This window comes from Cricetulus griseus, chromosome 3 (genome assembly GCF_003668045.3).
Source record: "Cricetulus griseus strain 17A/GY chromosome 3, alternate assembly CriGri-PICRH-1.0, whole genome shotgun sequence".
Lineage (NCBI taxonomy): Eukaryota > Metazoa > Chordata > Mammalia > Rodentia > Cricetidae > Cricetulus > Cricetulus griseus.
In genome coordinates this window covers 25162829-25176291 of record NC_048596.1, presented here as the reverse complement: position 1 = coordinate 25176291, position 13463 = coordinate 25162829, and the positions used below count along the sequence as shown (strand labels likewise).

At 38.6% G+C, this 13463-nt stretch overlaps 1 protein-coding gene across 6 annotated transcripts in view; it reads left to right on the top strand.

Moving 5' to 3' along the window:
* Positions 1 to 13463, top strand: part of Hectd2 (HECT domain E3 ubiquitin protein ligase 2) — an 80499-nt gene that overhangs the window by 36676 nt on the left and 30360 nt on the right. For all 6 annotated transcript variants that reach the window (XR_004768995.1, XR_004768996.1, XR_004768997.1 and 3 more), the window contains 2 exons: positions 1239 to 1328; positions 3312 to 3376. Coding sequence is in view for 3 of the 6 variants with exons in the window: in XM_027406341.2 (XP_027262142.2) it covers positions 1239 to 1328; positions 3312 to 3376 (155 nt within the window). In the remaining 3 variants the exon portion in view is untranslated. The remainder of the gene's footprint in view (positions 1 to 1238; positions 1329 to 3311; positions 3377 to 13463) is intronic.

Sequence of the window (13463 nt, the reverse complement as noted above, 5' to 3'; positions counted from 1 at the left end):
GAGCTACATCTCTGTTTACACACACACACACACACACACACACACACACACACACACACACCCCTCACATTTCTCTCCTTCTACTCCCTCTACAGCCTCTAGACCAATATGAATCACATTTTGAGGATCACACAGCACTTCTTGAGTAAACAATAAGAAACAGAGCCAAACTGATCACACAGTTTTTCTCAGGCTAGGGAGGTCATGCTGACCAGGCATGGTGAGTAAAGTAAGCACATAGCTCTGAGTGGCCAAGGTTCCCAGACAGAAAGTAACATTGAAATTCAGGATTTAAACAATAAACAGTTAGTTGGCTGAACATTTAGGTTGGGAGTACGTGCAAAAAGTCCATTGCTGAGAAAGTTATATCTACTAAAGTTGTTTCATGCCAGACCTTAAATCAGCAGTAAATACCTGGGAAATTGTCCCTGTTTATTTGTCTCCAGGGGCAACCAGTTTGCTTTGAATTTGTTCTGAAATCTAAAACTATCTGTCTTTGTGACTGAGAATACTGTTACTCTCCTATGTCAGTCTGAGTAATGAAAAATATGCTAGTATTAGTTCTAATCATCAGAATTACACAGATTAAGCAGAAATCATCTTCCTGACCATCCACAGCTATATGTGTGCCCAGTAGATGAAATATTTTCATGAGATAAACATACAAGCAGTGGGTAAAATACCCATAGCTAGCACATGAGAGAGACAACCAATCATTCACAATCAGCGACCCCATGGTCTTTGCCAAGTGGGGCTCCCACCACAGAGTTGTTCATCTGGTTGGTTGACCTGTTAAATACTAATTGTCACCTGCTGTATACTCCCCTGGCCTCCAGCATCACTCCCACAGAGACACACTTCCAAGCGAAGGTGTGGTCCAGATTAAAGGTGTGCCTTCCAGCCTCAGGGTCTGGATTAAAGGTGTGTGTCATCCAGCCTTCTCCAACAAGACCACATCTCCTAATGTGCCATGCCCTATGTAGTTTATGGGGGCCAAATACATTCAAACTACCACATATATCAAAATATTATTTGTGATTTAGTAAATATTATTTATTTCACTATTATTGATTTCTTTCGATTTTAAAAAACATTATAAAACCTTCCTTATGTACTCATTTACATTTCAAGGATCGTCATACAAGATTAGTTGGGATTATAAAAAAGTATGGTTCAGATATTATTAAAAATAATTCATGAACTATCAAACATGTTTAATTCTTTAATTGAATTTACAGAAAGATGCCACTGCCTCATTTAATACAATTGAGGACTCTGGGGTTAATGCTGATTTGGTGAATGCTGTATTCGATGCCTTACTTAACACTGTAAGTTTTATTTATGGACATATTCCTGTAATATAATTCTATGTCTATTCTTTATTTCACAACTCTTTTAGCTTTTTAAAAAAAGATTTGATTTTTAATTTGTGTATATGTTTGTGTGGATGCATGCTATGTGTGTAAGGGTGCTCACAGAAGCCAAAAGAGCACCCTGGACTGGAATTACAGGAAGTTGTGAGCTTCCAGTGTGAGTGCTGGAAACTGAACTCAGGTCCTCTGGAAGAGGAGCAAATGCTCTTGACCACTGAGTCATCTCTTCAGCTCCTTTCTGTCAAGTGCAGCCACTTTGTAACAATTTCAGTAGAAATTCTGATATAATTTTATGGTAAATAGAGTTGGAATTTTCAGAATATTGGGTCATTCTTTTTCTGATTAACTGAGAATGAAACAGAAAATACTTCTGTATCCAATCTGTATTTAGAAAGACTTTCTAAACTCATGCTCCACTTTCTCAGGGAAAGAAAGTTACTTATATGGTTCTCAAAGTTTAGTTCTGAATCAGTCACAAGAAGTGCTTATTAATGGCATCTCAGACAGTACATCTTGAGTAGAAATTAAGAATTTTCTTTATTTTGTTGATGTAATTAATTTTATACTTTTATTTTCAATGGTCAAACCAGCCTTGAAAAGTTGCAATAAATCCTACATGGCTGGCCGGGCGTTGGTGGCACACGCCTTTAATCCCAGCACTCAGGAGGCAAAGGTAGACAGATCTCTGTGAGTTCGAGGCCAGCCTGGTCTCCAGAGCGAGTGCCAGGATAGGCTCCAAAGCTACACAGAGAAACCCTGTCTCGAAAAACAAAACAAAACAAAAAAATCCTACATGGCTGTAGTGTATAATTCTTTTTGTATGTTTTTGTCTCAATTTGTTAATTTGTTAAGTGTTTCAGTCTATGCTTAAGAGAGATATTGGTCTATACCATTGGTTCTCAACCTTCCTAATGCTACAACTCTTTAATACATTTCCTCATGTTGTGGTGATCTCAACCATAAAATTATTTTCATTGTTACTTCATAACTGTAATTTGCTACTGTTATGAATCATAATGTAAATATTTTTAGAGATAGAGGTTTTCCAAAGGGGTCATGACCCATAGGTTGATAGTGATTGGTCTATACTTTTTGCTTGTTTGTTTGGGGCATTAAGGAAAAAGAAATTTTATTTGGTTATTCAATTGCAGAGCTCATCCCTGAAAACATATGTACACATAAACATTATACAGACTGAGCAGTGTGTGTGTGTGTGTGTGTGTGTGTGTGTGTGTGTGTGTGTGTTATACATATACACATGTAACAATAAAAAAAAGAAACCATGAATTTGAAAGAGAGTGAATAGGGCTATGGAGGAGGGTTTAAAGTAAGGAAAGGGGAAATGATGTAATTACATTATAATCCCAAAAGAAAAATGTAATTTTAATAGAACATAACTTGGTTGCACTTGCCAACTTGGTAGGATCACAAATAGCCAGGTATAATTGTGCAGACTTGTAATGCCAGCACTTAAGAAGCTGAGGAAGATCAAAGGTTCAAGACCAGCCTGGATTGCATACTGAAACCTTTGGCACAAAAAGCAAGGTATATTTGAATTTATGTGTACATATCCAAAATATATGCTAACCATTTTAAATTAGTAAACATGATACTTTTGGACTTATGTTCATGATTTTGTCCTCTCAAGGAAAGAAAAATTGTTTTTAGTTACATAAAGCTGTTGCTAGTCATCAAAGGATCAGCATATATATTTCTGCAGGTTGTGTTCTGCTCATCCCATAGAGCAGCCTCATAATAATCTGCATTATTAGTGCTCCCTGAAGTTCTCAGGTATGAAATGGATACTGCTCTGGGTAACGTTCTACAGTCATTAAGTCTGCTTATGATCATTCAGATACATCTGTAAGTAAAATTAATGTGAAAAATCACAAAATATCCTAACCATTATTATATCTTATTATTTTCTTTTGCCTCCAGCCTCAAGATATCCAAAAGTCAGTATTGAAGGGAATCATTAACAGCCTGTTACGAGAATGGAAAGGGTAATTATAACTTGTATTTAATCTGTATAGATGACTTAAATATGTATCTTAATATATGTGAGTATGTTTTACTCTTGGGAAGTATCTTAGATGAGCTTTAACATTGACATGGATCAGAAAAGATCATAGAATACATGAAACAAAGCTATTTAATTTACTGAGATTTGTGATTTCTTGGTATCAGTGAGTAAGCATAAGAAAGTGAATTAATCTTTCACAGATGTATGTAAATATCTTGTGTGCAGGTGTATGTGCTGTGCAAATATAGGATGTGTGGTAATCAGTTTCTTGGGCTTTTTTGGTAGACAATAACATTTTCTCAGAAAATAAGTTACTAGCCTTAAAGAAAACCCCTGTTACTCAGCAGAAATCTCAGATAAGCACCTCAGGCCAAACTGGGCCTTGGCTCCTTCCTGAACATGCCAACAAAAACATCATCAGAAACATGATAAGAAGGCAAGCCCATAGATACTTTCTGTTGTCTGTGCAACATTTATAATACATGTAAACATAAATGACACTTCTAGTTTGATGAAGTTCAAGCGGAACGGAAAAGACTTGAGACAAAAGCAATAGATAAAAACCCAAATCGTGAGCATACACCAGTCACTCATCAGATTTTCTTTTTTTTTTTTTTTTGCAGAACAAAATTTTTATTTAACATTTTTTCATTTTACATACTAGCCTCAGTTCCCCTCCCTTGCCTTCTCCTGCCCCCACCTCTCCCCAGCTCCTCCCTATACCACCCCCAATCCACTCCTCCAAAGGAGTAAGGCCTCTACTGGGGATTCAACAAAGTCAGGTATACCAAGTTGAGGCAGAACCAAGCCCCTAACCCCTAAATCAAGGTTGAGCAAGGTATCCCACCATAGGGAATGGGCTCCAAAAAGCCCATTCATGTACCCAGGATAGGTCCCTGGTCCCACTGCCAGGGCCCTCCCAATAGGTTGAGCCACATAACTGTTGCCCACATTCAGAGGGCTTAGTTCAGTCCCATGCAGGATCCCCAGCTGTCAGTCCAGAGTCCAAGAGCTTCCACTAGGTCAGGTCAGCTGTCTCTGTGGTTTTCCCCATCGTGATCTCGATCACCCTTGCTTATATGATCCCTCTTCCTTCTCTTCAAATAGCTCCAGGAGCTCATCCCAATGCTTGTCCGTGGATCACTGCATCTGCTTCCATCAGTTACTGGATGTAGGCTCTATGGTAACAATTAGGGTAGTCACTAATCTGATTATAGGGCAAGCCGGTTCAGGTACTCTTTCCATTATTGCTAGGAGTCTTAGCTGGGGGCATCCTTGTGGTTTCCTTGAGATTGCCCTAGCACCTGGTTTTTCCCTAACCCTATAATGGCTCTCTCTATCAAGATATCTCTTTCATTGCTCCCCCTCTCCAGCCCTCCCCCATCTTGGCCAGCTCGAGCTTTCGTGTTCCCATCTCCCATCCCCACCCTTCTACTCCCCTTCCCAGTTTACCCTGGAGATCTTTACTATTTCCCTTTCCTAGGGCCCTCCATGTGTGTCCCTCTTAGGGTCTTCTTTTTTACCTAGCTTGACTGGGATTGTGAATTGTAGCCTGGTTATCCTTTGCTTTACGTCTAATATCCACTTGTGAGTGAGTACATACCATGTTTGTTTTTTCTGGCTCTGGGTTACCTCACTCAGGATGGTTTTTTTCTAGTTCCATCCATTTGCCTGTAAATTTCATGTCATTGGTTTTTTGTTGTTGTTGTTGTTGTTGTTGTTGTTGTTGTTGTTGTTTTTGTTTTTACCTCTGAGGAATACTCCATGGTGTAGATGTACCACATTTTCTTTATCCATTCTTTGGTTGAGGGGCATCTAGGTTGTTTCTATGTTCTGGCTATTAACAAATAATGCTGGCTATTAATAAATGAACATAGTTGAGCAAATGTCTTTGTGGTATGCTGATGCATCCTTTGGGTATATGCCCAAGAGTGGTATGGCTGGATCTTGAGGTAGATTGATTCCCAATTTTCTGAGAAACCTCCATACTGATTTCCAAAGTGGCTGTACAAGTTTGCACTCCCACCAGCAGTGGAATGTTCCCCTTACTCCACATCCTCTCCAGCATAAACTGTCCTCAGTGTTTTTGATCTTAGCCATTCTGACAGGTGTAAGATGATATCTCAGAGTTGTTTTGATTTGCATTTTCATGATGGCTTAAGGATGTTGAGCACTTCCTTAAATGTGTTTTGGCCATTTCAGTTTCTTCTGTTGAGAATTCTCTGTTTAGATCTGTACCCCAATTTTTAATTGGGTTATTTGGTATTTTAATGTCTAGTTTCTTGAGTTCTTTATATATTTTGGATATCAGCCCTCTGTCAGATATTGGGTTGGTGAAGATCTTTGCCCATTTTGTATGCTGCCATGTTGTCTTGTTGACTGGGTTCTTTGCTTTACAGAAGCTTCTCAATTTCAGGAGGTCCCATTTATTAATTGTTGCTCTCAGTGTCTGTCATTTTTAAGAAGTGGCCTCCTGTGCCCATGCATTCAAGGTGACTTACCACTTTCTCTTCTATCAGGTTCAGTGTAACTGGATTTATGTTGAGGTCCTTGATTTATTTGGACTTGAGTTTTGTGCATGGGGATAGATATGGATCTATTTGCATTCTTCCACATGTTGACATCCAGTTATACCAGCACCATTTGTTGAAGATGCTTTCTTTTTTCCAGTGTACAATTTTGGCTTCTTTGTCAAAAATCAGGTGTTCATATGTTTGTGGATTAATAAATACCAGAGTCTCCAATTTGATTCCATTGATCCAAGCTGTTTTTATTACCATAGCTCTATAGTAGAGCTTAAAGTCAGGGATGGTGATGCCTCTGGAAGTTCCTTTATTAGACAGGATTATTTTGGTTATCCTGGGTTTTTTGTTTTTCCATATGAAGTTGAGTATTGTTCTTTTGAGGGTAGGATTTTGATGGGGATTGCATTGAATATATATATTGCTTTTGGTGAGTTGCCATTTTTACTATGTTTATCTTACTTATCCAAGACCATGGGAGATCTTTCCATTTTGTGGTATCTTCTTCAGTTTCTTTCATTAAAGACTTAAAGTTCTTGTCATACAGGTCTTTCACCCATTTAGTTAAAGTTACCCCAAGATATTTTATGTTATTTGTGGCTATTGTAAAGGGTGATGTTTCTGATTTCTTTCTCAGACTGTTTATCATCTGTATATAGGATGGCTACTAATTTTTTTTTTTAGTCAATCTTGTATCTTGCCACATTACTGAAGTTGTTTATCAGCTATAGTAGTTCCCTGGTAGTTTTTGGGGTCACTTATGTATACTATCCTATCACCTGCAAATAGTGAAAGTTTGACTTCTTCCTTTCCAATTTTTGTCCCCTCAATCTCCTTTTGTTGTCTTATTGCTCTAACTAGAACTTCCAGTACTATATTAAATAGATATGGAGAGAGTGGACAGCCTTGTCTTTTTACTGATTTTAATGGAATCACTTTAGTTTCCATTTAGTTTGATGTTGGCTGTTGACTTACTGTATATTGCCTTTATTATGTTTAGGTATGTTCCTTATATTACTGATCTCTCCAAGACCTTTATCATGAAGGGTGTTGGAATTTGTCTAAAGCTTTTTCAGCACCTAGTGAGATAATCATGTGTGTTTTTTTTTTCTTTCAGTTTATTTATATGGTGGGTTACCTTGACCGATTTTCGTATGTTTGAACCATCTCTGCATCTCTGGAATGAAGCCTACTTGATAATGGTGGATGATTTTTTTTAAGTGTTCTTGGATTCAGTTTGGCGATATTTTATTGAGTATTTTTGTGTCAATATTCATGAGGGAGATTGGTATGCAATTATCTTTCTTAGTTGTGTTTATATGTAGTTTGCTTATCAGGATAACTGTAGCCTCATAAAAAGAGTTTGGCAATGTTCCTTCTGTTTCTATTGTGTGGAACAATTTGAGGAGTATTAGAGTTAGTTCTTCTTTGAATTCGGGTAGAATTCTGAGCTGAAAACATCTTACCCTAGGCATTTTTTGGTTGGGAGGCTTTTGATTCTGCTTCTATTTCACTAGGGTTTGTAGGTCTAATTAAATTGCTTATCTGGTCTTGATTTAATTTTGGTATGTGATATCTATCCCGAAAATTGTCCATTTCTTTTACATTTTCCAATTTTGTGGTGTATAGGTTTTCAAAGTATGATCTAATGATTCTTTGGATTTCCTCAGTGTCTGTTATTATACCCCCCTTTTCATTTCTGATTTTATTAGTTTGGATGTTCTCTCTCTAGCCTTTTGGTTAGTTTGGGTAAGGGTTTGTCTATCTTGTCATTTTCTTGAAGAACCACCTCTTTATTTCATTGATTCTTTGTATTGTTCTCTTTGTTTCTATTTTATTGATTTCAGCCCTCAATTTTATTATTTCCTGGTGTCTACTCCTCCTTGGTGAGTTTGCTTCTTTTTGCTCTAGAGCTTTCAGGTATGCTGTTAAGTCAATGGTGTGAGCTTTCTCTGTGTTCTTTATGTAGGCATTTAGCACTATGAACTTTCCTTGTAGCACTGTTTTCACAGTGTCACATAAGTTTAGGTATGTTGTGTTTTCATTTTTGTTGAATTCTAGGAAGTATTTAATTGCTTTATTTCTTCATTGACCCATTGATGATTCAGTTGAGCATTGTTCAATTTCCATGAGTTTTGTAGGCTTTCTGCAATTAGTGTTGTTGTTGACTTCTAACTTTAAGCCCATGGTAATCTGCTAAGATATAGAGGGTTATTACAATTTTTTTTGTATCTGTTAAGGTTTGCTTTGTTACCAGGTATGGGTAGAGTGCGTGACAGACACCATGTCCTTCCCTCCCTCACCTGGTCAATTAGCCACCGAACCGCGTGTAGGTGGCTCGGCCTTCCTGCTGCTCATGCCCCCTCCAAAATTAGCAGTGGTCCCTCGTATCTTCACTCTAGTCCTGACATTGGCAGTGAGGCAGGTGCCAGGACACTGCTGTATATAGCATCCTTAGGCATTCTCTAAGACCCCTTCACAGGATGCTGGAAAAAATGGCTGAGTGGTTAAGAGTACTTAACTGCTCTTGCAGGACCCAGATTCAGTTACCATTATCCACATGGGATGACACTACTTTCTCTCAGTTCCAAGAGAGTATTCAACATCCTCTTCTGGCATCTGGACAACAGGCTTACACGAGGTACACATGCAGCAAAAACATCCATACAGTTAAAATGAATCTTAAAAAAAACTTTTCTTGGCCAAGTATGTGGTCAATTTTAGAGGTGCTGAGAAGGTATTTTTTGTGTGTTTGGGTGGAATGTTCTCTAAATATGTTAAGTTCATTCCAGTCATAACATCTGTTAGTTCCCTTGTTAAGTTTCTGTCTGTCTGACACGTCCATTGGTGAGAGTGGGGTGTTGAAGTCTCCCACTGTTAGTGTATGAGGACTGATAGTAATGTTTCTTTTACAAAGGTGGGTGCCCTTGTATTTTGAAACACAGATGTTCAGAATTGAAACTTCATCTTGAAGAATTTTTCCTGTAATGAATATGTAACATCCTTCTCATCTCTTTTGAAGTGTATTTTGTTAGATGTTACACCAGCTTGTTTCTTAGGTTCATTTGATTGGAAAATCTTTTTCCAACCCTTTACTCTGTCTGTCTGTGAGGTTGAGGTGTATTTCCTGTGTGCAGCAGAAGGATGAGTCCTGTTTTCATACCCATTCTGTTAGCCTGTGTCTTTTTAGAGGTGAATTGAGTCCATTGATAATAAGAGATATTAATGGCCAGTGATTGTTAATTCCTGTTATTTTGTTTTTGGTGGTAGTGGTGGTAGTATTTATGTATTTCCCTTTTGGGGGGGTTACTGTTGTGAGGTTATCTATTGGCTATGTTTTCATGGGTGCAGCTAACTTCCTTGGGTTGGCATTTAAGTCTAGATTTATAGATAGGTATTGTTTAAATCTTGTTTTGTCATGAAATTTCTTGTTTGCTGTGGTGATTGAAAGCTTTGCTGGGTATAGTAGTTTGGGCTGGCATCCGTAGTCTCTTACTGTCTGCAGAACATCTATCCAGGACCTTCTGGCTTTCAGAGTTTTCATTGAGAAGTCGGGTGCAATTCTGTTAGGTCTACCTTTATATGTTACTTGGCCTTTTTACAGTTCTTAATATTCTTTATATATAGGTTGAGGGGACTTTTTTTTGTCCAGTCTATTCAGTTTTCTGTAAGCTTCTTTTTTTTAAATTTAGAAACAATCTTATTTTACATATCAATCCCAGTTCCTTCTCCCTCCCATCCTCCCATTACCCCCCATAGCCCCCCATCCCACCCCCATCCACTCCCCAGGGAGGGTGAGGCCATCCATGGGGGATCATCAAAGTCTGTGACATCATTGGGGGAGGGCCTAGGCCTGTGTATCTGGGCTGAGAGAGTGTCCCTCCATGGGGAATAGGCTCCCAAAGTCCATTTGTGCACTAGGAATAAATATTGGTTCCACTGTCAAAGGTCCCATAGGCTGCTCAGGCGTCCTAACTGACACCCCCATTCAGAGGGCTTGGTTCAGTCCAATGATGGTTCCCTAGCTTTCGACTGGGGTCCTTGTGCTCTCACTTGCTCAGGTCAGCTGTTTCTGTGGGTTTCTCCAGCATGGTGTTGACCCCTTTGCTCATCCCTCCTCCCTCTCTGCAACTGGATTCCAGGAGTTAGGCTCAGTGCTTAGCTGTGGGTGTCTGCTGCTTCCATCAGCTACTGGAAGGCTCTAGGATGGCATTTAAGGTAGTCACCATTCTCATTATAGGGGAAGGGCATTTAAGGTAGCCTCTGCACTATTGCTTAGATTTTAGTTAGGGGTCATCCTTGTGGATCTCTGGACATTTCCCTAGTGCCAGATTACTTTTTAAACCTATAATGGCTCCCTCTATTAAGGTATCTCTCTCTCTCTCTTTTTTTTTCTCTCCTCTATTCTTCCCTGGACTCAATCTTCCTCCTCACTCCTCTTCTCCCCTCCTTTTTCTCCTCCCTCCCCCATTCCCCACCCCCTCTCTGAGCTCCCAGTTTGCTCAGGAGCTCTTGTCCCTTTCCCCTTCCATATCCTCTCCAGCATAAACTGTCATTGGTGCTTTTGATCTTAGCCATTCTGGCAGGTGTACCATTGTATTTCCCTGATGGCTAAGGATGTTGAGCAATTTCTTAAGTGTCTTCACACACCTTGAAAGAGCAATACTCAATTTTATATGGCAAAACAAAAAACTCTGGATAGCCAAAACAACCATGTACAATAAATGAACATCCAGAGGCATCACCATCCCTGACTTCAAGCTGTACTATAGAGCTATAGTAATGAAAACAGCTTGGAATTGGCACAAAAACAGACAGGTAGACCAGTGAATCAAATTGAAAACCCTGATATTAATCCACTCACCTATGAACACCTGAATTTTGACAAAGAAGCTAAACTTATACAATGGAGAAAAGAAAGCATCTTTACCAAATGGTGCTGGCATAACTGGATGCTGACATGTAGAAGATTCCAGATAGATCCTTATCTATCACCATGCACAAAACTTAAGTCCAAATGGATCAAAGACTTCAACATAAATCCAGACACACTGAACCTCTTAGAAAAGAAAGTGGGAGGTACCCTTGAACAAATTGGTACAGATCACTTCATGAACATAACTCTAGTAGCACAGACACTGAAGTTGACAATTAATAAATGGGACCTTCTGAAACTGAGAAGCTTCTGTAAGGCAAAGGACACAGTCAACAAGACAAAAATGACAGCCCACAGAATGGGAAAAGATCTTCACCAACCCCACATCTGACAGAGGGCTGATTTCCAAAATATACAAAGAACTCAAGAAGTTAATCACCAAAACACCAAATAATCCAATTCTGTAAGCTTTTTGTACCTCCATAGGCATATCCTTCTTTAGGTTGGAAAAGTTTTCTTCTATGATTTTTATTAAATACATTTTCTGTGCCTTTGAGCTGGAATTCTTCTCCTTATATCCCTATTATTCATAGGTTTGGTCTTTTCATGGTGTCCCAGATTTTCTGGACTTTTGTATTAAGAATTTGTTGCATTTAACATTTTCTTTGACCAATGGATCTATTTCCTCTATTGTATCTTCAGCCCTGAGATTCTCTCTTCCATCTCTTGCATTCCGTTGATTATGCTTGCATCTGTAGGCCTGTTAGGTTACCAAGATTTCCCATTTCTAGAATTCTCCTCGGTTTGCTTTTTCTTTATTGCCTCAATTTCATTTTTCAAGTCCTAAAATGTTTCCTTCACTTGTTTTACTGCTTTTTTTTCTTGGTTTTCTTTCAGGAATTTATTGATTTCGTCCAATTTTCTGTTTGTCTTTTTCTCTATTTCTTTAAGAGAATTTTTATTTCCTCTTTAAGGGCCTCTACCTTCTTCATAAAGTTATTTTTAAGGTTGTTTTCTTCTGCTTCATCTGCATTGCAATGTTCAGGTCTTGCTGTTGTAGAACCACTAGTTTCTGGTGTTGCCCTATTGCTCTTAATGTTGTTGAATGTATTGTTACTCTGCTGGCTACACATCTTTTCCTCCAGTGGGTGCAGTTGGAGCCTGTGGCTCTGGTGGTCACTCTTCCTCCAGGTGTAGGTGGGGCAAGTTGCTCAGGTGGACACTGATGGGGCAGGGGATGGTGTGGGTGGGTGGGGAGGATGCTGCTGCCTGAGTGCTGGGGGTGTGTTATGTGGGGGTGTGGTATGTGGGGGTGTGGTCAAACCAATAGAAAAACAAAGAACCAAAGAGAAAGCACAAGAATCAGAGACCCAGTCCTTTGACCAATTTTGACAGGTGTAAGATGAAATCTCAAACAAGTTTTGATTTGCATTTTCCTAATGGCTAAGGATATTGAACATTTCTTTAAGTATTTCTCAGCCACTTTGAGTTCCCTCTAATGATAAATCTATACCCCATTTTTTGAGCTAGTTGTTTTTATATCAGTTTTCTTGAATTCTTTCTGAACTTTGGATATTAACCCTCTATTGAAAGTTGAGTTAGTAAAAATCTTTTCCCATTCTGTAGACTACCACTGTATCTCAAAGACAGTGTCCTTTGTCTTATAGAACCTTTTCAGTTTCATATTCATTTATTGTTGATCTTAATGCCTGTGCCATCAGTGTTTTGTTCAAGAAGTCTTCTCTTGTGCCAGTGAGTTCAAGGCTATTCCCCACTTTCTACTCTGTTTAAGTTCAGTGTACCTGATTTTATGCTGAGGTCTTTGTTCCATTTGGAGTAGCACCTACAAATAAAGATAGTTTGACTTCTTTCTTTCCAATGTTTATCCCCCTGATCTCCTTCAGTTGTCTTATTCTAGATAAGACATCAAGAATTGTAAGTATGGAAAGAGTGGGCAACCTTGTTTTATTGCTGATTTTAGTGGAATCGCTTAGAGTTTCTCTCCATATAAGTCACTGTCCAATAATGGCTTGATGTTAATTGCCTTTATTGTGTTTAGGTATGTCCCTCATATCCCTGATCTCGCCATGACTTTTATCATGAAAGTAGTGTTGGATTTTGTTAGAGGCTTTCTCAGAATCTAATGAGGTGATCATGTGCTTTTGTCTTGTTTGTTTATATGGTGGATTACAATGACAGATTTTCATATGTTTAACCATCCCTTCATCTCTGGGATGAAGCCTACTTGATCATTGTGGATGATCTTTTTGGTGTGTTCTTGGATTTGCAAGTATTTTATTGAGTATTTTTACGCCTGTGTTCATAAGAGAAATTGGTCTGTAATTTTTTTTTCTTTGTTGGGTCTTTGTGAGATTTTGGTATCAGGTTGACTGCAGTCTTATAGAATGAACTGGGAAATGTTCCTTCTGTTTCTGTGGGGTAATTTGAGGGTATTGGCGTTAACTCTTGGAAAGTCTGGTAGAATTATAAAACCATGGAGCCCTGAGCTTTTTTTTTTTTTAAAGCTTTTAATGACTGTTTCTTTTTCACTAGGGGATATAGGTTATAAAAGCAAAAAGGGATAAATTGTTTATCTGATCTTTATTTGACCTCTCTAAGTGATTCCTATTGACAAAATTATCCATTTCTTTTAAATTTTCCAATTTGAT